The following is a 27697-nucleotide window of genomic DNA, read 5'->3' as shown; positions in this document are numbered from 1 at the left end:
TCCTCAGGAATTATGCCGAAAAACAAAGCATCTATAAGAAAACTAAAGGAAAAGAAGAGATCATTCGGGGAAAAAGAAGGAAAGAAACCAGTGGAGGAAGCCTCAAAAGACCCATATATTGTGCTACACCCCAGAGAACAAGCGGAAACACATTATATAGACATGAAAATATGGGAGACACACTTCGACAACGTACTGAACAAGGAAGGACTAAGAGGGAGACCGGAGGGCAGAGAGGATACAATGCTGCAAACAACTGTGGATTGGATCCCATTGACCACGGAAGAGATCAAAGATGCCATTAACAGCACCAGGAGTAAAAAAGCTACAGGCCCTGACAGACTTTATAGCGAATATCTGAAAGACACTGCCCAAATACTAACGCCTATGTGGACAAAACTCTACAATAAGTGTATAGAAACAGCCTCCATTCCGGAACAGTGGAGACAGTCAACAGTAAAAGTGCTTTATAAAGGGAAAGGAGACCCCAAGGACCGTAGCAAATACAGAGGCATAGCCCTAAAAAACTTACTTTCCAAAGTGTTCACAAAAATAATAACAGAAAGAATAAAGCAAATAATTGACGAACACCTCCCCGAAAGCCAAATGGGATTCAAAAAGGGAGGATCAACTCTGACAGCAACAGAACTCCTGCTAAAGAGCGTATGGGAAGCCCTTGAAGAAAGAGAAATGTTCTATGTAGTATTCATAGATTTTACAAAAGCCTTTGACTTTTCATAATCAGAAAATTAATGACCAAAAAACTAGAAGAAACCCTGGGAAAAAACAACATCTGGACACGAATTATAAGCACAATACTACAATGGAACGAAGTAAGAATATCAGACAATCTCTCCCTATCGTAGCCGATACTCCAATCAAACGGAGTACTACAGGGAGACCCACTGAGTCCTCTGTTATTTATCCTTGCAGCGGAAGAAATTGTAAGAATACCCCAAAGGGAGGCTGTAGACTCATATGCATACGCAGATGATGTTGTAGTAGGTGCAAAGAATATTGCAAAGTTACAAGAAGCGATAAACGGTATGGAAGATTGGTGTGTCGAACATGGCTTCGAAATAAATGTGGCGAAAACAGAAATGATGGTACTCAGAAATGGAGGAAGAACACCTGCATCAGCTGAGATCTTCATACGAGAGAGAAAACTGAAGATTGTACCGGACTACAAGTACCTAGGGGTCACAATACAAACAACTGCAAAATGTTTCACAAAACATGTAACAGAGAAAGCAATAATGCCAATACATGAAATACAATACATCAGATCCCTTAGCACAGAGACAGCAACGGCACTGTTCAGAGCCAAAATCTTCCCAATGCTGACGTACAGCATAGAAATTATTGGACCACATGTTACAGTGAACAATCTAACAACACTAGAAAGAGTGAAGGCGACCTATATAAAGAAAGCAATAGGAGTGTCCAAAACAACACAATCGAGACTTGTATACCTGCTGGCGAGGGAACCCTTCCTCATTGAAGACCTTCAGACAATACTGATGCTACCCAATAGCAGCACCTTGGAAAGTCTCCTTGAAACATTGAAGAAAAAAAGGGAAGACATACCTCCAGAATTTTACAGCACAGGTGCCATGATTGACCGAACATGGACAAAGGAAAACTTCGAAATGAGACACGTGATCACCAGACTGTCAGTCCATGGTTTCCACCACCTTATTTGCAACAACACGTCACATCATGAAGCAAACAAAATGTGTGAGTGTAAACTGTGTCACCAAATTTGCAAACGTTACCATATAGAACTCTGTACCAAAAGGACACGAACAATAAGTGACTATGCAAATCACAATATGTGAAATTTCTAATTTATCTTATTATTATCACTGTACATTGAATTTGTATGGCTATTTGGCTGCAATAAACTTATTATTAAATTTCAAAGTGTTTATCTTCTCTAATTAACTGATATAATATATCAATTTCAAATGTGCTCCTTTTCTGATACAAAGGCATAATCCAACAGAATGAACATGTCCTTAATACAACAATACTACTAGTTGCTGGATTTCTATGATACATACTACTGTACAGTTAATAGACTGGAACTCAATTTCAAACTTCTATATTTCTTTTAATTGTGTGTTTTGGTGAAAGCTTGTCAAGTCCGTGAAATGTCCAGTGTTGCTCGTGCCAATGATTTCTTCTTTCTGTTCGACATCTTGTAAATGTGCTTTTTGGTGTTTCAGATCTATATTGTGAATACATGAGTTTTTAAACTGATGGAAGTATTCTTTAGACGGGGGAGCCTTTTCTCTTTTTATTTTTTTAGGGGCAAACAGGATATTGTAAGAAGTCATAACACTATTAATATATATCTAAACAATAAAAATTACTTTATATGCCAGAAACTAATGGTTGAAAAACAAATTGGATAGTAAAATAGGCTGACTACATAGAAAATCAGATTTAACTATAAAATATATTATAGGAAACAAGACTGCATGATTAAAAACGAGGAAAGACACCACACTTCAGAAAATTGAATAATGAAATCAGTCTGTTATATCTTTAAAGTTATTTCAAGACAAATAATTAAAATAAGTTTCAGACTACATATTTGCAGCCATATTATGTGTGAAGTATGTGGTAAATACCCATAAATAACAAATGCTGCCCACCTCTGATGTTAGTTGATATTTAAAGCACACACAATGCAATTCATCATAGCTGCATCTTTCTGATAATAAATGTTTTGACTCATGTGCTGTCACAGAAACTATGACAATGGTTTTTGTGGATCACAATGTGTGAATGAATAACTGAGTGAAAGAATAAACATATGGTTGAGATGAACACTCACAAGATCATTGTTATTAGTGCACACAAGGTGTAAAATGGCTACTGCTCTATGTAATACATAATAGTGGTTATTGCGCTTGTTACAAGCTTTGATTGTTATAAATGTGTTCAGTCTCATGAATGAAGTATTTCCATGCTTTTTCCCATGATGACATTAATTATTGTGTGTTATATGTACTGTCAGCACCATTCTGCTTCCATATCATTTTACTTCATTGACATGATGCAATGTTTTTACTTTATTTTATACATTGAAAGAGAGTCTGACACATGATATTATTTCACCTGTCACATACAGGTAGGTTAACTGGAAAGAAAATATTAAGCTCGACGAGAGATGCAAGAACTAGAAACACAATATAAAAGATAAGAAGTATTGTACCAAATACTGAACAAAGCTGGAAATCAAAACATGCAAGACATATGTAGAACATCAACAATGTCACAAGAAGAGAAACTGTACTGTAAAGTAGCCCGCCAGAACTGATGTTAACCTGGTGGGCTCCATTCCCACCAGTCAACACTGTAGTTTTCAGCAGCCAAGGAAGTCCCAGGCAAAGAAGGATGTTGAATGTGTTGGATCCTACTGCATTAGTGATGCCCATTGCTCCTCGTCCTAGAAAATAGAATTTTCCTTGTTGTTATGTATGTATCAAGACCGGAAAAACAGAAGTTACTCTTAAGTAACAAAATACCTGTGTACTGTGTTGGGCATGCAGTCCATATTCTTTTTGAAAAACTATTTTATACTTTGTTAGTGTTATTTTCTGGAAGAAATAATTAATAACTTACCATAACTTGGAAGAGAACAGGTAGTATTTTATTCTTTTTTAACTGTTCTTACTCCACATATAAATCTTTTATGTCACATAAAATAATAATGTCAAAAGGACTTCTAGTACCTTCCGCCGCGGAAGTCGAACACGCGCCAGAACAAATGGACGTGGTCAGCCCATAGAGGGCTCCGCCTCCGCGGCGGCTATTCCGCTCAGCGAGGGCGCCACCGCTATGCCACGTGCAGACAGTGGCCAATAGCCGCTCCCTCCGGTTTCGTATATAGGGACCCACTCTGCCCTAGTCCAGTCAGTCTGGTACTCGCTCTGGATTTCGTTTCTATCTCAGCGGTACTGCGTTCTGGTCGTTACTCGTTGTTGACATTTGCCTGGCTGTGGTTCCGAATGGATTTACATTTGGTGTTTGGTGTTGTGGTTTCTACAAGCCTCCATTGTTTATCTCTTCCTTGTTGTGTCGGTCATAGTCGGTCGTGGTCGGTTGTTGTCAGTTGTAGTTGGTCTGTCGTACGACTCGTCCTGTGTTTGCCCGGTGGTGCATGCTCCACTGCCAGTGGCTTCCCCGCCTGGCGGCTCCGATCCACAGCCCAAGGCATTCCCGCAGTTGGTTTTGGCTACTACAGGACTGCTACTCGCCATACAGAACTGTTGTTATTCCGTCCTGCATTTTCCATTGTGTGATTTTTCACTACATATTTTGTACGGTGGACAGAAAATAAATGTACAGTCAACACAACTGTCTTCATAAGCTCAGGTATCTTCCGTTTGTACAGCTTGTACCAATGATAGCACAACATGCAATGGTAACGGTGGCAGCACCTCATGTAACACATTTATAGCAGTGTTTCTTCCCTTCTTACTGTAACAATTTTAGTTATGCAACTTTTGATTTGTTTTTTGATTGCATATTGTTTTATATATACATTATAACATTTACTTTCATCTGTTTGAAATGTCAAATGCTTCTGCCTCTAATAAACAGATGAGAACAAATGTGTACAGTTATGTGATAGCCACGAGCCAGCATTTGAGGATCTGGAATTTTGCTGAAGTAATGATGGTTCACATCCACTCAGTACCAATTTTTTTTGTTGGTTGATGTGTTGCAAGTGTAACACAAATATATCTGAGGTACACCAAATATGATAACACACTGCACCACAGACAGGTATATGACAGACAGTCATTTACTGCCATTAGAGATAGTGTCCAGGCAGTAATCCTGTAAGACGGTTTCAGTGCTAGCCACAGGCCAGTGTTTAAAGATCTGGATTCAGACAGGTGTGATGTTCAACCTCACTGTGCCCAGAAGTTGGTGAAGCAGTGGCAAAAGATGAGTAACCGGCTGGTCTCGAGGCTGGGCTACGGAAAGGTGTTGACGCCTCACCGAGGCAACACGTTAGCTGACATCCATATGGAACGTCTGTTTATAAACACTGTTCAACTCAAGAATGGGCAATGGCCTGCCATAGTGGATACACCGGTTCCTGTAAGATCACCGACGTTAAGTGCGGTCGGGCGTGGTCGGCACTTGGATGGGTGACCGTCCAGGCCGCGATGCGCTGTTGCCATTTTTCAGGGTGCACTCAGCCTCATGACGCCAACTGAGGAGCTACTCGAACGAACAGTAGTGGCTCCGGTCAAGAATACCATCGTAATGACCGAGAGAGCAGTGTGCTGACCTCACGCCCCTCCTATCCGCATCCTCCTCTGAGGATGACACGGTGGTCGGATGGTCCCGGTAGGCCACTCGTGGCCTAACGACAGAGTTCAACTCAAGAATGAGACCACTTTCCCTGGATGCTTGCGAACTGTTTGCATCCGTTTGCGTGATGCTGCCCTTAGAGCCCATAGGGGTGCTAATAAAGAGGCCCTCTCTGATGACCACAAACTTTATAGACTTGCCTTCGCTCATCTGAATGTAGACCGTGACTGACACCGTGTCATCTTTTCAGATCTGATGATGATCTATAGGTTATGGGGAGCACATTACAACCCACACTACATTACGAGCCACATCACGTGGTGCAACATTTTCATGCTGGCCGCATCAAGGTCTCCTGCTGTGGGTGGATATCATCAGACAGGGCAGGAGTACTTCATTAAATCTATATTCATCTTGTCATGAATCAGTATGTGCACATCATTAAACATACATCAAAACTGAGTGATCCCGTTCCAGCGGGACCACTCACTGGTTCACATGAGTCAAATAGTTCAGCAGCGGTCTTCACAACAGGCTGATGTTGACGAATTTAGGGGCCAAAATGAAACGTCACCTGATCAACTGGGGAATCTAGTGTTAGAAACAAGGGACAGTCTTGTGGATGATGAGACATATTTCCAAAGGCAGGCTGCCTCCATGCCTCTCCAGATGAGGCACATAATTTGTGTCAGTGGTGGATGGAGAACTTCCCCACCCCAACATTACTCTACTTTATATTACAATATTTGATAATATGCCTGTATGTTTGTTAATAGTAAATCTATGTGAAACACTGTACTTTAAATTTTATTTATTGAATTCTTGTTACTTAATAGATGTACATTTGAAGAAAAGCACAAAAAAGTCAATATGAATAAAAATAGAAATGTCCTAAAATACGACAGTCAGAGAAAACAATATTGATCATTAAACTCTGAAATAATAATTTTTTTTTGCTTTCATGAAGTTGAGACTCATATGTCTCAAAGAAATAATAATTCCATTAGAGTATTTTCTTCCTTAGTGTCTCTCCAAAATTTCCTACATTTATTGTGCAAAGAAGTGCACTCAGGGCATACAAATGTTATTTTTCAAGTTAACACCCTTTGAGCCCCCCCCCCCCCCCATAAACCATGGACCTTGCCGTTGGTGGGGAGGCTTGCGTGCCTCAGCGATACAGATAGCCGTACCGTAGGTGCAACCACAACAGAGGGGTAACTGTGAGAGGCCAGACAAACGTGTGGTTCCTGAAGAGGGGCAGCAGCCTTTTCAATAGCTGCAAGGGCAACAGTCTGAATGATTGACTGATCTGGCCTTGTAACAATAACCAAAACGGCCTTGCTGTGCTGGTACTGTGAACGGCTGAAAGCAAGGGGAAACTACAGCCGTAATTTTTCCCGAGGGCATGCAGCTTTACTGTATGATTAAATGATGATGGTGTCCTCTTGGGTAAAATATTCTGGAGGTAAAATAGTCCCCCATTCGGATCTCTGGGCGGGGACTACTCAAGAGGATGTCGTTATCAGGAGAAAGAAAACTGGTGTTCTACGGATCGGAGCATGGAATGTCAGATCCCTTAATCGGGCAGGTAGGTTAGAAAATTTAAAAAGGGAAATGGATAGGTTAAAGTTGGATATGGTGGGAATTAGTGAAGTTCGGTGGCAGGAGGAACAAGACTTCTGGTCAGGTAACTACAGGGTTATAAACAAAAAATCAAATAGGGGTAATGCAGGAGTAGGTTTAATAATGAATAGGAAAATAGGAATGCGGGTAAGCTACTACAAACAGCATAGTGAACACATTATTGTGGCCAAGATAGATACAAAGCCTACACCTACTACAGTAGTACAATTTATATGCCAGCTAGCTCTGCAGATAATGAAGAAATTGAAGAAATGTATGATGAAATAAGAGAAATTATTCAGATAGTGAAGGGAGACGAAAATTTAATAGTCATGGGTGACTAGAATTCGAGTGTAGGAAAAGGGAGAGAAGGAAACGTAATAGGTGAATATGGATTGGGGGAGACAAATGAAAGAGGAAGCCGCCTGGTAGAATTTTGCACAGAGCACAACATAATCATAGCTAACACTTGGTTTAAGAATCATGAAAGAAGGTTGTATACATGGAAGAACCCTGGAGATACTAAAAGGTATCAGATAGATTATATAATGGTAAGACAGAGATTTAGGAACCAGGTTTTAAATTGTAAGACATTTCCAGGGGCAGATGTGGACTCTGACCACAATCTATTGGTTATGACCTGTAGATTAAAACTGAAGAAATTGCAAAAAGGTGGGAATTTAAGGAGATGGGACCTGGATAAACTGACTAAACCAGAGGTTGTACAGAGTTTCAGGGAGAGCATAAGGGAACAATTGACAGGAATGTGGGAAAGAAATACAGTAGAAGAACAATGGGTAGCTCTGAGGGATAAAGTAGTGAAGGCAGCAGAGGATCAAATAGGTAAAAAGACGAGGGCTAGTAGAAATCCTTGGGTAACAGAAGAAATATTGAATTTAATTGATGAAAGGAGAAAATATAAAAATGCAGTAAATGAAGCAGGCAAAAAGGAATACAAACATTTCAAAAATGAGATCGACAGGAAGTGCAAAATGGCTAAGCAGGGATGGCTAGAGGACAAATGTAAGAATGTAGAGGCCTATCTCACTAGGGGTAAGATAGATAATGCCTACAGGAAAATTAAAGACACCTTTGGAGATAAGAGAATGACTTGTATGAATATCAAGAGCTCAGATGGAAACCCAGTTCTAAGCAAAGACGGGAAAGCAGAAAGGTGGAAGGAGTATATAGAGGGTCTATACAAGGGCGATGTACTTGAGGACAATATTATGGAAATGGAAGAGGATGTAGATGAAGATGAAATGGGAGATACGATACTGCGTGAAGAGTTTGACAGAGCGCTGAAAGACCTGAGTCGAAACAAGGTCCCCGGAGTAGACAACATTCCATTGGAACTACTGACGGCCTTGGGAGAGTCAGTCCTGAAAAACTCTACCATCTGGTGAGCAAGATGTATGAAACAGGTGAAATACCCTCAGACTTCAAGAAGAATATAATAATTCCAATCCCAAAGAAAGCAGGTGTTGACAGATGTGAAAATTACCGAACTAACTTTAATAAGTCACAGCTGCAAAATACTAACACGAATTCTTTACAGACGAATGGAAAAACTAGTAGAAGCCAACCTCGGGGAAGATCAGTTTGGATTCCGTAGAAACACTGGAACACGTGAAGCAATACTGACCTTACGACTTATCTTAGAATGAGAGTAAGGAAAGGCAAACCTACGTTTCTAGCATTTGTAGACTTAGAGAAAGCTTCTGACAATGTTAACTGGAATACTCTCTTTCAAATTCTAAAGGTGGCAGGGGTAAAATACAGGGAGCGAAAGGTTATTTACAATTTGTACAGAAACCAGATGGCAGTTATAAGAGTCGAGGGACATGAAAGGGAAGCAGTGGTTGGGAAGGGAGTAAGACAGGGTTGTAGCCTCTCCCCGATGTTGTTCAATCTGTATATTGATCAAGCAGTAAAGGAAACAAAAGAAAAATTCGGAGTAGGTATTAAAATCCATGGAGAAGGAATAAAAACTTTGAGGTTCGCCGATGACATTGTAATTCTGTCAGAGACAGCAAAGGACTTGGAAGAGCAGTTGAATGGAATGGACAGTGTCTTGAAAGGAGGATATAAGATGAACATGAACAAAAGCAAAACGAGGATAATGGAATGTAGTCGAATTAATTCGGGTGATGCTGAGGGAATTAGATCAGGAAATGAGACACTTAAAGTAGTAAAGGAGTTTTGCTATTTGGGGAGCAAAATAACTGATGATGGTCGAAGTAGAGAGGATATAAAACGTAGACTGGCAATGGCAAGGAAAGCGTTTCTGAAGAAGAGAAATTTGTTAACATCGAGTATAGATTTAAGTGTCAGGAAGTCATTTCTGAAAGTATTTGTATGAAGTGTAGCCATGTATGGAAGTGAAACATGGACGATAAATAGTTTGGACAAGAAGAGAATAGAAGCTTTCGAAATGTGGTGCTACAGAAGAATGCTGAATATTAGATGGGTAGATCACATAACTAATGAGGAGGTATTGAATAGGATTGGGGAGAAGAGAAGTTTGTGGCACAACTTGACCAGAAGAAGGGATTGGTTGGTAGGACATGTTCTGAGGCATCAAGGGGTCACCAGTTTAGTATTGGAGGGCAGCATGGAGGGTAAAAATCGTAGAGGGAGACCAAGAGATGAATACACTAAGCAGATTCAGAAGGATGTAGGTTGCAGTAGGTACTGGGAGATGAAGAAGCTTGCACAGGATAGAGTAGCATGGAGAGCTGCATCAAACCAGTCTCAGGACTGAAGACCACAACAACAACAACAACAACAACCCTTTGAGAGCCCAAGAATAATATTCCATGGACTGAAACCATTTCTTTAGTTTAATCTTCAGATAAATGAATACACATTCAGCATCTTCTTCTTTGAATGATTGTAAGATTGTGTTTTCCATGTTTTTCTCTTTTTCTTTGCCAAGAACAAAACTTTTGCTTCTGTCTCTTCGATTCCATCAGTTTTCTTCTCTTTGAATTGTTTCAAATGTTCCCAGTATGGTGACGAGAATAACTTCTTGACAGGTTTAGAACACACTGATTTTACTATAGCTTGTGGCTCATGATGTGAGCTGTTAATTTTGGGAGCTGGCAGGATACCAAATGGACTCACATCTACTCTGTTGTTTGCATCTTGTATGTCACATTCCAACAGCAAAGTCATTGTCCCTAAGTATATGTCTGTTACGTGTGAAGAGCCCCATTTTCCAGAGACAATTTATAGCATTTTCCATTGTTACTGCTCTCAAGTAGGCTGCTCTAAATACATATGTAATCAAGAATAAGGTTACTTCTTGACCTGGGTTTCTATTTCTTGGGGATAACACATTGTAAACAGACCCTTGAATTCCACACAAGAGGCTGCATTTTATGTGTTGATTGGGGTGATAGGCAGATGATGTGGACATGGTTTTCTGTTGTTTTGTGTATCACACAAATGTGATATGATGCTCACAAAGTATTAACAAACAGGATCATCACCAGAGGGCTTCACAATGTTCACAAAATTGTCAAGCCACTTAGTAAAACTATGAGTCTGGATTCAGCAAGCTAATATGAGATAGCATGTCCTCATATGCAATACTGTCACATATTAGGATGCCCATTGTAACACATATTAAGAATAAGCCATCTTGCTCTAGAAACATAGCCTCATAGTTACACTGCTCAGTTTGAAGAACAGCTCACTACAGAGATGACAGAAGACTTTGTGAAGAATGAAGTCACATGAATATTGTTGCAGCAGCTATTCAGCTTCCAATACTTGCATACTTTGCTTACTTTCATTCTATTATGTCATATGAGACCATATTCTGGGGTATTTAGTTAAACCGAGCAAAGGTTTTTAGAGCACAAAAGCATGTTATACGATTTGTTTGTGGTACATGTACAAACCTGTTCAAGGAGCTGAGTATTCTAATCACTGATTCTCAGCATTTAATTCCTTAATGAAATTTGTTGTAAATAATATGTCTCCATTTCTAACTGACAGCTCAATATATAGTATCAATACTAGTAATAAGAACAATCTACATAAAGGTTTAAAATCACTAATCTTGGTCCAAAATGGGGTCCAATATTCAGGAACACACATTTTCAGTTCTACACTCAAGAGAATCAGCTCATTTTTGGCTCTAGGGAATGAAAACAATCTGATCTAATCGCATATTAAATCCCTGCTATCGCATGCATTCTCTCTTATGGTACTCTGTTTCATCTTAACAACTTTTCTGCTGCATCTGCTTTCCCATTCTGTCTCTTACTTCTGCGATCAGTTTTGTGCCTACAGACAAAATTTTCTTTTCAGCAACTTAATTTGGATCCAATTGTTTTCAAAAATGAGAATGATGGTGAATTTCAGTGTTCCCAAACAAAAGGGACAAAAGGATTGTTGTTGAGCTTGGTGCTTACATTGGAATGTATAAGCTGACGAAAAGTATACCATTACCAACTTCATCCACACCAAAGAATTCAATACTTATTCAGTTACTCTCTCCTGCATGTGAAATACAATTTTTGCAAAAAATAAAATGTTGCTAGATGTCTGCTCTAAAAATCATTTACTCCTCAACATAATAATATTCTCTCACTCCTGTAAAATGAATGGGGTGAAAGTATCGCCACAACTTGTGATGTGGCTGCACGTGCCGAGAATGCCTGATGTGGGACTTAACCATTTTTCGTGCAAACAGTTTTGTTTCGTCATCTGTACATGCTAACAACTTACAGTGTGCATCATTAAAATGTTTTATACTATCAGATAGTTCTACTGCATTTTCATAAGCATAAGCATGGATTCCAAATATGATGGTTGTGTGAAACCTGACTTGCACTTTTCTTGCATGACATCCTCAAGTACACGGATCAAAATGCAGTATTTCATAACTTCAAAAGAGGATTTCATTCAGTACCACTCATACATGTATTGTCAAAAGTACAGGGTTATTCAAAAAGATGCATCCAGTTTAATTAATCTGCATTTCACAACATATAAAAGGAACACGAAGAGTCTACATATCAAAGAGAAGAGGAAGGCCCAAAGTTTCATTTTGTGAACTGCTAATTTCGTAAACAGCCACTAGGGCAATGACAGTTGCGTAAATGGCCACTAGGGTGCTCACGCCAACAGGCAGTTATGGTTATGATGCAGCAGCCTTTCTATGATACTGAGTTTGTAAGAAGTGAGTTGGCAGTTCCAGTGCTGCAGGCATTTCGTCTCTGATTCAGCATTTAACCACCAATTAGAAGAAACATAAACCATTGGTCTAAGAAATTTCTAAAAACTGGATGTCCCTGTAGAGAAAAATGTCCCTGCCAACAGCATGTGTGATGCCAGGTGAACTCATGATAATTCATAGTCCACATTAAGTCAACCAATGGAGCTCGTATGGAACTAGAAATACCCCAACCAACTGTATGGCAAGTTTTGAGATGGCATTTGCTGTGCAAGGCCTAGTGCTTGTGCAGGCTCTACTTGAGAATGACAAAGAACACCATATTGAATTTTGTGGTGATATGCCAGAAACCATGGAGAACAATGTGTTTCTATTGCACTTAATTTTTAGCGGTGAAGCTAAATTCTATCTCAGTGGTAAATTGAATAGACACAATGTTTAAATATGAGGTCTGCAAAATTCCTGTACAACACTGCAGCACAAGAGAGACTCAGCAAAGCTAAACATGTTCTGTGCATTATCATGGGCAAAAGTTTATGGAACATTCTTTCTTGTGGGAAGCACTGTTAGTGGAATAACGTATTTGGATATGGAACAATGCATTTTTCTTGAACTTACCAAAGATTCACAAGACTTCATTCTCCTCCAGTGGCACCATTATATCTGAGGATTTTTAAATCAGTCCCTTCTTCAGTGGTGGATAGGTCACACGGAAAATCAAGGAAATCGAGACCTCCCTCTACACTTCTGGTCACTAAGACCTCCTGATCTCATGCCCTGTGACTTTTTCAGGTGGGGATCTTTACGGCTCACCTCTGCCAATAACTCTGGCGAACCTGCGGAACTGTGTCACTACTGCAGTGAACTCCATAATGCAAGATATCATTCAATCGCATGTGGGGATGAGTTTGGCTACCACTTTGATGTTTGCCATGCAGCAAAGGAGGGACACACTGAACATTTATAACCTGTCTTAAAAAATACTTTGAAACTTCCTTGTTTCATTGAAATGTAGACTATTCATGTACAATTTACACTTCATAGAATACAAATCAACTACATTGGGTCCATCTTTTTGAATAACCTTGTATGACTGTATGGGGTATCAAGTGGAATTTGTGACTAGACTGAGAATTGCTTGGCAGAGAGGACACAGCAAGTTATGTCAGATGGAGAGTCATCGACAGTTACAGATGTAACTTTGGGTGAACAACACAGTAGTGTGTTGTGACTCTTGCTGTTCGTGTTGTATATTAATGATCTTGTGGACAATATTAATAGTAATGTGAGAGTTTTTGCAGATAATGCAGTAAACTATAATGAAATACTGTGTCAGAATAGCCACACAATTATTTAGTTAGATCTTGATAAGGGTTCAAAGTGGTGCAAGTTTGCTTTAAATGTTCAGAAATGTAAAATAGTATTCACAAAATAAAAAAAAATCTCATGTCATATGACTACAATATCAATAACTCACAATATGAAAGAAAAGTGTCTCCAGCCAGACACAGCCAAGCATTTGGCAGTGCATAAGAAATGCTGGTGCCTTCAATACATCTTTATAAATTTGGGGCTGCCTTGAGCTTTCAATGCAGTTGACTGTTTATCTACAAGGTGTTTCCCCTGTCTGGGGGTGACATAGCAATGAACAGTTTTGTATATTTACCAAGACCTCTAGGATTTTCTGTTTTAACTGAAGTAAATACTGGCTATGAAAATGTACTTTGTATTACAGTTAATGTATTTAAGTGATTATACAGCCACCATAAACTGGGCAAAAATTTAACAATGTAAAACTTCCACACTCCCTTAGGAAGGCCAAAATTCTATAAATATAACATGTCATTACACCAACCAATAGTAATTGGTTTCTGCAGATTTTTATGATAAAATCAATTAAGGACATGAAGCAGATCAGGAGATACAGGCAACTGAAAAACAGAAAAATTGCATGCTCTGCAGTTCTCAAGTCTATAACTAAATAAATATTCTCTGTTTTCACATGTCATTTTGGCACATGAATAACAGTGTTCTTTTGAGCTGCGTATGAGAAGTGAACCCACAGTAAAGGGCCAGTTAGGAGATGCAGGCCATTGAAGTACAGCAAAATTACATGTTCTGCAGATACCTGCAGATTAGGCTCCAGGTTGGGAGGACCATAAAATTAAATAAAAATTCTCTGTCACCGCTTCTATGAAACTGGGTGAAAAAATGAGCTTAGATTAACCAGGAACTGTAACATGGAAGATTTGCATGATCTGCAGGCTCTGCACTAATTTGGGAGGGCCATAATTAAACAGGTCATACAGCGTCCAGACAACTCCAGAACAACTAGCCCTTTGTGATGTCACATAGTTCAAAGATTGTATTTTTTTACTTTTTACTTCAGTTTTCCATCACTGCTGGGTTCAATGCTAATCATTGTTGAAGGTAATATTTTACCATTTACTTCAGCTTTACATCACTGGTAGGTTCAGTGCTTCCATTCCTTGGTGATGCAGTCCTGCTTGAAACACTCAGTGAATTTACCATTCTTTGAATGATAGTGCCAGAGAAGCAACATCTACATTGTTTCCTAATTTCATGAGTGCAATATTTGAACTGAGAACATTATTAAAAGGCTAAGATTTTCTGCACTTTTTGGAACACTATTTAGGTGAGAACAGGTTATATATCTTAAGTAAATGTCACACATGTTTGCCATGCACCTGCTGCGTACAGGGTGTACATGAAGTCGGGGAACACTTTCAATAATTTATTGCACAAGAACTAAACATCGTACAGATGTCATACATAATGCATTTTGAAGAGAAACTCAGAAAGAGATTTTTTTTTTTTTTTTTTTTTTTTTTTTTACAAACATTCGATATGTGAACCATGAGTGACCTGGCAGACATCAATACGGTAATCGAACTCTTGCCATACCCATCCCAGCATGGCATCATCAACTGTGGCAGTTGCTTCCCGTATTCTCTCCTGGAGCTCTGCTCCACCCTGTGGTGGAAGCAGTACATGCACCAGATCTTTACTGTGTCCCCACAGAAAAAAGTCACACAGAATGAGATCTGGTGATCGGGAGGCTATTTTATGAAACAGCTGTTCCCTTCTGTACCACAGCCGATCCATCAATGTGGCAGCTCCGTGTTCAGGTAACTACGAACTTCACGATGAAAATGGGGTGGAGCCCCATCCTGGTGAAAGATGAATGGAGAGTCCGATTGCATTTGAGGCATCAGCCATAGCTGCAACATGTCCAAGTAGGAATATCCAGTGACAGTGCTCTCAGTGAAGAAGAATGGCCCTTCGCCGTGTCAAGGCACAAAAAACACACTCAAATTCAATGCATTCATGTGGATGCTTTGTACTCCAGATTCAACAGTTATGCCTGTTCACTTTCCCGTACGGGTAATTTCCAAGAATATTTGCCTATCGAAGCTGTGGGTGGCAAATGATATATATCGAAAGACATTATTTGTGAGATGCTAGGAAAACCCAAACGATTTATGATGGTAGTGAGTGGGATGTCTGGTATTGTAGATGTTTCTTCGGCCAATTGCCTCATGTGGAAGAATATAATTCCATGCTTATGCAATGTAGAAAATTTTTTGAATTTTTGCCGGAAATGTGACACTCTACCCATATTTTTGTGTGGCATTGGGAGATTCTACCCAGGTTACGGCAAAAAGGGCCTGCTTCCCCTAGCATGCACATCAAATGGACCTTCTCATGACGACAATGTTGATGATGAGTGAGGTAAGTCGTTTTCTTCATAATTACAATTATTTTAGTAACACTCTTATTTTTTTGTTGCTGTAGTGACCACTATAAACATGCTCTTAACACCCGCAACCACAGTCGTGTGATCAATTTAGAATCGCAGTACAATATCCATCGTTTGGAGGCCACAACTTTGGTAGGAAAACATTCTAGGGAACTACCCCCTAAGTGTGAAAAGTGGCTTTTTCGCTGAAAATTAAGTGATCAACAATGCCACTCCCATCCTCATTCAATTGTTGCAACTTTAAACAAGACTCAAAATGGTTGTCTTTGTCATAGTCATTGAGCTTCTGCACTAGCTCCAACTTGAATGGTTTCATAGACAGCTTCTGTCACAGGACTGTCCACACTGTCATTGGAACCATTTTGAGTTCACAGTTTGCACAATGCAGCAATTTCTTTGGACTCCTTATGAATGTCTCTCGTAAGCACTCCACATTCACTTCTCTCACACTGGGATGTCTGCTTATCTTTGCCGGGAACAAACAATCTGTCGTAACGAATTTGTTGTGCCAGTGGTAAATGGCCTTCCTTGTTGGTGGCTTCTTACCGTACTTGGTTCTAAACATCCATTGAACAGCTGTAGCGCACTTCCTTTTGTCGAACTCCAACACGCACAAAGCTCGATCCACACCTGAACTCGCCATGTTTGTGACTAGTGCCGAATATTGGCCAATTACCAAACTATGCTGTGGTGGTATACATGAAAAAAACTTTCAGGGTTTCTCTTCAAAATGACATGTGTATGGCATCTCTACAATGTTTGGTTCCTGTGCAATAAATAATTGAAAGTGTTCCCGGACTTTATGTACACCCTGTATTTAATGAGTGACTTGTCTTCAGATATCGTGACATAGTTCAACGAAATATGGCATCAGGCTACTGTGAGTTGTAAGAAATTATGAAGATATAGTGTTGAAAGCTTAAGCATTTGGGGATATGTAAGTTATTTTGAGGGTTTCTTGTCCTATTGCCAACTTATTGAACTAAATGTAGCTGCATAATGTCTTCAAAGAGCAAATATTATGAGGCTGTACTGAAAATCAATGCCTAGAATTTTTTATTCTGTTCTCAATATCGACTGAGGCTTTACATGTGATGTGTATTACTCGGTTGACTTTCTCACTTCACTGACAAACACTGCCACCCTCTGCTGCTAGAGGGTTCCAAATTGCAGTGTGTAATGTAGTGGTGTAAACATAACTAAGTTGGTCTGTGAGAAGCAGCATGCTGTAACTGAGTTCCTAACCACAGAAAACTGAAAGCATCAATTTGAGGTCATCCATACATGGAGTACCCTCTCTTTTAGCATGACAATGCCAGACCACACAAGGGCACTGCATCATCCGTGACAATCTGATGCCTCGGGTTCTCTGTCAGTGAACATCCTGCATACAGTAGTCCCCACTTGGCCCCATACAATTTTAATCTGTTTCCAAAACTTAAAGAACACCTTTCAAGTCTTCACTTTGACAGAGATGAAGCAGTGCAAGCAGAGGTGAGGCTGTGGTTCCACCAACAAAGTCGAACATTCTATAGTTAGGGTATCAACAAACTGGTCTCTCGTTGGGAGAAAAGTGGAAGTGGTGGGGAGGTTATTTCTCACTTCTGGACATGACTAGAGCTAATTCAAACCTGGGCAGAGAATGTGACTCAGTTGCCCCTGTCCTGTGTGATACTGAGTCACAAAAGGAGCAGAGGAACGCTCCTCTGTGGCAACCCAGTGGGGATCAATCAGATGGAATTACCGTTCGTGATTTGTTGCATGGAAGGGACTTCTTGGTATGGAATGGGTGGCAGCCATTGAAGTAAAGGTATTGTTAGTGCTTGGTACTTCTGATGTGGACGGAGGTACTTAGGTAGCCTTCTTGAAGTGGTGGCCAACATCGAGGCAGGTGGCTTGTCACGCTGAGGAGACCAGGTGAGGCGAATGGGAGAGTTGTTGAGGTTCTGGAGGCATGTGGACAGGGTCTCCTCATCCTCAGTCCAAATCATGAAGATGTCATCAACAAATCTGAAGCAAGTGAGGAATTTGGGATTCTGCGTGGTTAGGAAGGTTTCTTCTTGACAGCCCATGAATATGTTAGCATAAGTGGGAGCTGTGCACATGCCCATTTCTGTACTACAGATCTGTTTTTAGCTGACAGCTTGAAAGTAGAAGTAAATGTGGATAAGAGTATGGTTGGTGATAGTGACTGAGAAAGAGATTGTCAGTTAGGAGTCAGTTGGGCATTGGGAAAGTTAGTGCTCAGTAACAGCAGCAAGGCCTTAGGCATTAGTGATGTTAGCATAGAGGGAGGTAACATCAGCAGGGATGATCAGGGCATTGGATGGTAAAAGAACAGAAACTTTGGAGAACCAATGGAGGGAATGGTTAGTGTTTTTTTATATAGGAGGTAGGTTACAGGTAATAGGCACTGTAACCAGCAACAATGGGGCATTTTTGGCAGTTGGGTTCATGTACTTCAGGAAGCATGCAGAAGTTAGAAGTGCAAGGAGTGGTAAGTGTGAGGAGAGAGACAGACTCAGGGGAGAGTTCCTGGGACACACCAGAGGATTTGAGAAGGGACTGTAGAACCTGCTGTATTTCTGTAATGGGGTCACTGTGGCAGGGCTTGTAGGTGGACATGTCTGACCACTGGCGGAGTCTTTCTGCCAGGTAAGTCTCGTGGTTCAAAGACAGTGGTGAAGCCTTTGCCAGCAGAGAAGGTCTTTAACACAGTGAGGCCTTAGCACCCAGAGATGAGAGTAGCCATCTGTGTGTGATTTGTGCAGGTGTGAAGAAATCTGATTCTTCTGCTCCTGATGAAAGACTTAGTCTGAAAATAATATTTCTAGCATTCTGTTTCATTTTGCCTGTCTGTAACTCAAAACCTCCTTTATGTGGTGAGTACAAAACCAATCTTTTCTTATTCTTGTTATTACAAAGTGTTAAAATGTAGTGCGTTGGCCAGAATTTAAAATTAAAAACATGACACCAATCTCTAGTGGTGCGTTTTCAGTTTTAATGTCTGACCAGTTTACTACATCTCAGCAATGCATGACGAAATAAACATTAGACTGTAACCCAAATAATTCTATTTATGTTCACTATAAAATGGGAATAAACCAAAATCTGTGCAATAGGGACGATTGCCAAAGCAAAGAGGTGTTTTAACCAATGACAGCATGTACAATAGATTGTTGTCATTCATAAAAGGTGTGGTAGCTGTTGGTATGGTTAGTAGATGGACTATCAACAGCTACTGCCTACACATCAACAGGGTTGCGAAGGGGTAACAGCTAGGTTCGTTAAAGGTTAACACTGATTTGTTATTTACGCCACATCTTCCCTACTTCTACCTGCTGTTACCACCATATGTACTTATTTCCTTTTCCCTCTTTCACTTTTGTATTTGTCTTTCTCTCCCAACTAAGCAATAGCCTAAAGCTTCCCCAGTAATTGAACTGCTTTTTCATCTATATGTCTGTCCTCCCCATTTGAAATGCACTTCTTTTGACAACAAGTACATAGAAGCTCCTCTTCTGTCCCATATAATATTACCTAAATATGGCTATGACATGGAGAGAAAAAATTGGACACTAACCTTGTCTTGTAACAATGATGCTTGACATTGCTTCTGGAAGACTGGTACCAATAGCTAGTAGTGTCAGTCCCACAATGGAATCTGGTATGTTGATTGTGTCTCCTGTAAATGAAAAAAGGGAATGTCAGAGATACCCATTAACATATGCAGTGTCAGATAAATGACGTTTGAACATCTTTAGCCAAAAGCAGCAACAGGGTTTGTATTTTGCTTCTAGATGTCAATCATTATACTTAGTGTGCTCCTATTCAGATAAGTTGGCAGATCTTGGAATAGCTTTTGTAAGAACATCATTACAGAGTATTGTTGGTTTACAACACAGTTTCATTTGCTGGATGATATTCTAAGCATGTGTACCACAACCACCCCCCCCCCCCCCCCCACACACACTGTATCATTAAAAAGATGAAGCTATAAACTGCATAAATGCGCTATGAGGTGAGATGGCATGGTCACTGATTGCACCCAATCACTTTTGTATGTCTTGGCCACAATATTTATTCACTTATAAGGCCTTTTGCATTTTGGCTTTTTCTATTTTCAAAGGCAGAACTACATAATATCATTCACATGCATTAAGCCAAATGGATCTGTCCAATACGGCTACAAAGTGTCTAGTCAGTTTACAGTGAAGCAGACAATGACTGTTGACTGAGGCAGTATGAGGGTGGATCCAGTAGTGGAAACATCCATTAACAGTTTAGATGCATCCTTGTAAATGTTGGCAACACTGCGCCGACGCGAACTCTTTGAGTATTTGCTGCAATAAATAATTATAAAAAGCGTTGGTATTAAGCTGTTTTTAAACGTTTACAGTTGTTATAAATATAATCTAAGTGTTGTTAAATTAGTGGAAGTGTTAGTGAAGTATAAAATAAGATTAAATGGGGTAGGAAGCGTATTATTCTTCTCGCACCTGTAGCACGAATCCTAGGCCTAATTTCACGCGTGTGAATCGTAAGTAAACAGTAAATTAAACATTTCCAGTTGGTATAAATATAAGTGTTGTTACATTAGTGGAAGTGTTAAATAAGATTAAACGGGGTAAGAAGTTTATTTTCCTTCTCACGCCTATAGCACGGATGTTAGGCTTAATTTCACGCACGCCTATCAAAAGTAAACAGTGACTTAAACTTATATGTAACCACCAGTTCTTTTTATTCAGTACTCTTTCAAATTATTTATATCTGTCTGAATAGTTTTGGTCAGTACTTAAATCAGTTTATACGATTTCTGTTTTTACCATGAGTGAGAAGTGTGTGACATGCCGTAGGATTGTTAGTTCCGGGGTGTGGTGTGATGGGTGCTCTAGCTTCTTTCATTGGGGTGAATGTAGTGGTGTGGGAAATGGGGACATTAATGAGACTCACCAGTGGTATTGTAGGATTTGCAGTAGAGATAGGAAAATACTGGAACAGAAAGGGAAAATTGCAGCACTTCAAGCTGACTTAGACAAGGCAAGGGAGGATCTGGACAGGTTAAAGAGGGAGAAGGGTGAACAGAGGTGGGAAGTGGCAACAGGTAATAGGGGGAACAGGCAAAGGAGAGCATCGGACAGCTTTGTCATAAATCTTGAAAATAGATTTGACCTGTTGCTTTAGTCAGAATCAGATGAGCCTCATGTAACCGAAGCTGTAGAAAGAGCACAACAAGCTTTCAAGGACTTGAAAAAGGTAGGGAAATTTGTAAATAGAAAGAAAGTTTTGTTGTTAGGTAGCACCTATGGTAGAGGTGTTGGCCAACCAGTGCAGGAAAATCTAGGTCCGGAGTACCAGGTCACAAACTTTTTCAAGCCTAGTGCAGATCTGGGTCAGGTAACAGAGGATGTAGTTTCTTTATGCAAGGATTTCACAAAGGAGGATGCTGTGGTTATGGTGGGTGGTCCGGGAAATAGCATTGACAGACACTCTGAATATTCCATAGAAAGTGACCTGGTGAAGATAGCATCAGCAATGAAGCATACGAGTGAGGGATTTGTGTCTGTGTTGAGATGCCATGATCAGCCCCATCTGAACTCTTCTGTCGGGAGAGTGAACTTGGAGTAGGAGTGGCTGCTTAGGACAGATATAGGTGTGGGAGTGACAAGTCGATAGTCGACAGGACACTGAAACATTCTCTTTGTGAGTGAGGTTCTTTGGAGGAAACAACCAGTGTTCGTTTCCCGCGTTAACGTACGTATGTATTGTGTCTATGCGGTACAACAAAGGTCATTATGCACAGTATAAAATCCACGCAAGTGTTTTCCTTTATGTAGTGAAGTTACCCCTACATAAGTGGTGACCCCGTAACTAAGTGTTGTGACAGTAGGCAAGTTTCTTTAGATATTTTCCGCGACGTCTCATATCGACATGTCTTCTGCACAGGACCTCTTCCGCGACATCGACGGCGTCATCCAGAATATCAAGAAGGAGCTCGACACAATGCAGCAAACCCCGCAGTTCACAGTGCCGCGGATTCCTACATCTCATACCGACTTCGGCCACGATGTTACGTTTCCAACCGCGCCGCGTGTGCCGGCGGTTCCCGCGTCGCTGCCACAGGATAGTGCCTCACTCCCATGAGTTTCACACTATCCATTCATCGGTTATCGTGGCCCACCCGCGTCGTGGTTACAAATTCGGCCCCCACCTTTCATTCCCGAAGGCCTGGAAATTTGGTTCGCTATTATGGAGAACATTTTCGTGCAGCAACAAACAGTCAACGATTTTGAACAGTTCACACTAGTGATATGCAACCTGGACCAACGTGCGTCGTCAGTGGTATCGGATATAATTATGCAACCCCCACCACAAGAAGCCTACGCCACACTCAAGATGGTGTTAATTTCACGTTGCACAAAACCTGTGGACCAGCGGATAACACAGCTCCTGTACCACGAGAAACGCGGTGACAGGTCACCTTCAGACTTTTACCGACATTTATGTGCTATGGTGGACACTTCCGTGTTCTCAGATACATTACTTGTGCACATCTGGCGACAGCAGTTACCTCCGCAGGTGTGCTAAACCTTAATTGCTTATGAGGGCCGGCCATTAAGCGAGTTGCTGCAAGTGGCTGATAGAGCGCACTCCCTGCTCGACTCGCGCGCCACAGTGGCCGCCGCTGCAACCACCTCAGCCGCCGACACCAGCCGAGCACGGCACTTCCACCCTTTGGTTGAGGGCAGGCAATTCACCATATACACCGACCATTAACCTCTCGTGGCAGGTTTCTACAAAACCAGCGATTCGTGTTCCCCCCGGCAGGCCCGCCATATCGAGTTTATATGCCAGTTTTCAACAGACGTGCATTACATCCATGGTGCTGACAACATTGTGGCAGACTATTTCTCATGCATTAACAGGATAAGTCCAATGTTGGATTATTCTGAATTGGCAAGGGCACAGGCTTCAGATGCGCAGCTGCAGTCCTTGTTGGTGGACCCATCCACTGGCCTACGTTTACAACTTGTGGACACCCCCTGCAGCCCATTTAAGGTATGGTGCGACACCTCCATGGTTAGACCATGCCCATACATCACCTGCCAGTTCCAACGAAATGTATTCGACAGCATTCACAACCTGGCACACCCGGGAACCAATGCCTCAGTGAAATTAGTGACGGACCGTTTTGTGTGGCCTTCAATCAAGAAAGATACACGGGAGCGGGCCCGCAGCTGCTATCAGTGTCAATGTAGCAAAGTGGGACGCCATGTTCATGCTCCAGTAGGACAAGTCCCAACCCCAACAGCACGTTTTTGGCATGTAGACATTGACTTGGTTGGACCCCTCCCCCATTCGTAATGTTACAGGTACTTGTTCACGGCAGTGGATCGTTGCACGCGGTGGGCAGAGGCCACACCAATCAGAGACATTTCTGCAGAGACTACGGCACGGGCATTCTTGGAAACTTGGGTAGCTCGTTTTGGGCGCCCATTTTCGTTACCACTGACCAAGTACGCCAATTCGAGTCGACACTGTTCCAACAACTGTCGAAACTCTGCGGCTTCCAACGAAACCGGACAACTAGCTACCACCCGGCCAGCAACAGTTTGGTGGAAAGGTGGCACCGGACTTTAAAGGCTGCCCTGATGTTCCACGAGGACTCATGGACTCAAGTGTTGCCATTGGTTTTGCTGGGGTTACGGACCGCATTAAAAACGGACATCAGTTGTTCCTCGGCAGAGTTGGTATATGGAGAACCACTACGTGTTCCAGCAGAATTCCTTGCACCAGTTCCTCTCCCAGATGAGTCACAACTACCCCACCTCTTCCAGCAAATGAGGAAGGAGGCAGAGCCGCTACATGCAGCCCCGACGTCTCAGCACAGCACGCACCCAGTGTTTGTACACCAGTCCCTCGATACTTGTTCCCACATCATGCTCCACACAGACCTGGTGTGCCATTTGTTACAGCCACCGTACACTGGACCGTACCGAGTGCTAGGACGGGGCACACATACAATGGATATCCTCCTCCAGGGAAAGTCGACCAAGGTTTCCATTGAGCGGGTAAAACCTGCTTGGACAATGGTAGCACCGACTACAGTCTCACAGACAATTTCAGGCACAACTCGCAACGAAGCCACACCTTCCGCAGAGCCAGACAGCTGTGACCCACCGGAGCTCCACACCAGGGGACCTAATGCAGCAGCGGAACCAGCAAGCAGCACCCACATCCGCACTATCCGCACTCGGGCAGGCCGAGAGGTGAAGTTTAAGTACCCCACCATACCGGGTGCTCCGCACTTCACGGGCGGGGGTGGGGGGACTGTGTGGGAGTGACAAGTCAATAGTCGACAGGACACTGAAACATTCTCTTTGCGGGTAAGATTCTTTGGAGGAAGCAACCAGTGTTCGTTTCCCGCGTTGACGTATGTATGTATTGTGTTTGTGTGGTACAATAAAGGTGGTTATGCACAGTATAAAATCCACACAAGTGTTTTCCTTTATGTAGTGAAGTTACTCCTACATAGGGTCCCATATTGGTTTGATTCCTGCGGATGCTATCAATGGCCTTCACCTCAATAGGAAAGGGAAGGGAAAACTGTCTGGATTGATTGCAGAAAACTTAAGGGGGGACATTGTCACAAGTGGTAAAATACCAGCAGTCATACGTGTCAGAGGGATGTCTTTTTTAGGATAGGGAAGGGGGAAAGAAAACGAGTTTTAAGAGAGACTGGGAGACATACTCAATTTGAGAAAACAGATGAACTGGAGTCAGATTTTAGCATACAGCCTCCATTTAAACAATGTTTAACAGAAAGTAATCAGAAACTGCCAGTTCATCTTCACCAAAGCAGTTATAATCCCATTAGTATGCAGTATCAGTTATCTTTATTACACCAGAACATTCCGGGACTCAGAAATAAAGTTGCTGAACTACCCACTTGTATTGATTAAATGAATTCATCTAACCAAATTGACAAAATCTGCCTCTTTGAACATCAAGTGACAACTGGTATAGATATGTTAGACATTTCAGGATTTAAGCTAGCTTCCTACTTCTGCAGAGTAGATATAGATGGAGGAGGAGTTGCCACATTTATTAAAAACTGCCATAAATTCAAGAACATTGACATTAATAAATTTTGTTTATAGCAGCATCTAGAAGCATGTGCAACAAAAGTAGAGTTCATAACAGATCCTATATAATAGTAACTATTTAGCGAGCACCTACGGCAAATTATAATCTATTCATAAATCATCTAGAAGCTCTTTTGGGTTATTTAACAGGAAGAAACAAAGAAATTTTGATTGTTGGTGACTTTAATACAGATTTTCTAATGCAATCTTCCAGTAAACATTTACCGCAGCTAGTAATGTTGTCATTCAATCTAACTCACACTGTAAACTGTCCAACTAGGATCACTAAATCCTCAAGGACAGCCATTGATAACATTTTTATAGACAAATCAAAGGAACAAAATCATATCATAAAACCAGTAATAAATGGACTATCAGATCATGACATGCAGCTCCTTGTTTTAGATGTAAATTCTAAACAGATTATCAAGACTGCTAAATCTGAGTACAGGAGGGTAGTCAATCAACCAAAAAGATATGAACTGGAAAGATGTTTATAGTGCTCATGACATGAATGAAAAATATAACACATTCATGAACACTGTCAGTACCATGTTTGAAAACTGTTTTACCTTAAGAGTTACTCAAATTAAACAGAAGTCTATAATAAAACCATGGATTACACAAGGAATAAAGATTTCCTGTAAGACAAAAAGGAAAATGTATCTGTCGACCAAGAATAGCTCCAATGTTGACGATTTAGCTAAATACAAGGAATACTGTAAAATATTAAAAAAAGTAATTCAGACCTCTAAACAAATGCACTACGAGAAGAAGATAGCAATGTCAGGGAACAAAATAAAAACAATATGGGATATAGTGAAAGAGGAGACTGGTAGAACCAGAAAGGAACAAGAGCAAATAGCATTAAGGGTAGATGGCACATTAGTAACTGATGGGCATAGTGTGGCAAATCTATTTAACAAGTACTTTATATCTGTTACTGATAGAATGGGATTGTCAGGATCAGTAAATAATGCCCTTGAATATCTGAAACTAGCCTTTACAAATAGCTTCAGGTACACGAATATGACACTCATTTCACCAAAAGAAATAACTTCCACAATAAAATCTTTAAAAACAAAGCCTTCTAGTGGTTACGATGAAATATCAACAAAGTTAATTAAGGCATGTTCCTGTGAGTTTAGTACAATTCTAAGTTACTTGCGTAACCAGTCAATTATAACTGGGACATTTCTTGACTGGCTAAAATATGTAGATGTTAAGCCACTATTCAAGAAAGGGGGTAAAGAGATACCATCAAACTACAGACTGATTTTTCTTTTCCCAGCATTCTCAAAATTTTTAGAAAAAGTAATGTACAGGCAGCTTCTCAACCATCTGACCACAAATAACATATTATCAAGAACACAGTTTGGATTTCTGAAGGGTTCTGATATCAAGAAGTCTATTTACACCTACAGTGAAAATGTACTTAATTCATTAAATAACAAATTACAAGCAGCAGGTATTTTCTGTGATTTGTCAAAGGCATTTGATTGTGTAAACCACAACATCCTTTTAAATAAATTAGAATTCTATGGAGTCATGGGCAGTGCTGCAAAATGGTTCAAGTCATGCCTAGCTAACAGGAAACAAAGGGTGTCAGTGCTAGGGACTAGTGAATTAAGTCATCAGTCATCATCAGACTGGGAAGAAATTACATGTGGTGCCCCACAAGGATCCATCTTAGGACTATTGCTTTTTCTTGTGTACATTAATGATCTCTCATCAGTTACACTGCCAGAAGCAGAGTTCGTTTTGTTTGCAGATGACACAAGTATTGCAATAAATAGTATGTCGAGTGTAGTTCTAGAAAGATCTGCTAATGATATTTTCATGGATATTAATAAATGGTTTAAAGCAAACTCACTGACATTAACCTTCGAAAAGACTCACTATATGCAATTCAGAACCTGTAAGAGGTTTCCACCCAGCATATGCATAAAGTATGAATAAGATCAGATGGAAGAGGTTGAAAGTCTTAAATTCCTGGGATTACAACTAGATAATAAATTCAGTTGGGAGGAGCACACCAGAGAACTGCAGAAACGCCTTAACAAATCTGTATTTGCAATTCAAGTGTTAGCTGACATAGGCGACATAAAAATGAAAAAGCTTGCATACCTTGCCTACTTTCATTCCATAATGTCATATGGTATAATATTTTGGGGTAACTCTTCAAGTCAAACAAAAGTTTTCAGAGTCCATAAGCGTGTAATATGTATTATTTGTGGGGTAAATTCATGGACGTCCTGTAGAAATCTCTTAAATCTCTTCAAGGAACTGGATATACTAACTACTGCCTCTCAGTATATTTACTCCTTAATGAAATTCATCTTACATAATATATCTCTTTTTCCAACAAACAGCTCAGTTGATACATACAATACCAGGATTAAAAATGATCTGCACAAGGACTTAAAAGCACCTACTTTAGTTCAAAAAGGGGTCCACTACTCAGGAACACTCATCTTCAATAATTTGCCAGCAAACATAAAAAATTTAGTTACAGGGGTCCACTACTCAGGAACACTCATCTTCAATAATTTGCCAGTAAACATAAAAAATTTAGTTACAAATAAAGATCAGTTTGAAAAAGAGCCTGAAAGACTTACTAGT

At 40.6% G+C, this 27697-nt stretch overlaps 1 protein-coding gene across 3 annotated transcripts in view; it reads right to left on the bottom strand.

Moving 5' to 3' along the window:
* Positions 1–2868: 2868 nt before the first annotated feature.
* Positions 2869–27697, bottom strand: part of LOC124612887 (sodium/potassium/calcium exchanger 3-like) — a 269335-nt gene continuing 244506 nt past the window's right edge. For all 3 annotated transcript variants that reach the window (XM_047141341.1, XM_047141338.1, XM_047141340.1), the window contains 2 exons: positions 19513–19614; positions 2869–3457 (listed from right to left, as the gene is read on the bottom strand). In XM_047141341.1, the coding sequence (XP_046997297.1) occupies positions 3123–3457; positions 19513–19614 (437 nt within the window). In that variant the 3' untranslated portion in view covers positions 2869–3122. The remainder of the gene's footprint in view (positions 3458–19512; positions 19615–27697) is intronic.

This window comes from Schistocerca americana, chromosome 4, assembly GCF_021461395.2.
Source record: "Schistocerca americana isolate TAMUIC-IGC-003095 chromosome 4, iqSchAmer2.1, whole genome shotgun sequence".
NCBI classification, from domain to species: domain Eukaryota; kingdom Metazoa; phylum Arthropoda; class Insecta; order Orthoptera; family Acrididae; genus Schistocerca; species Schistocerca americana.
This window is presented reverse-complemented; position numbering and strand designations above follow the sequence as displayed.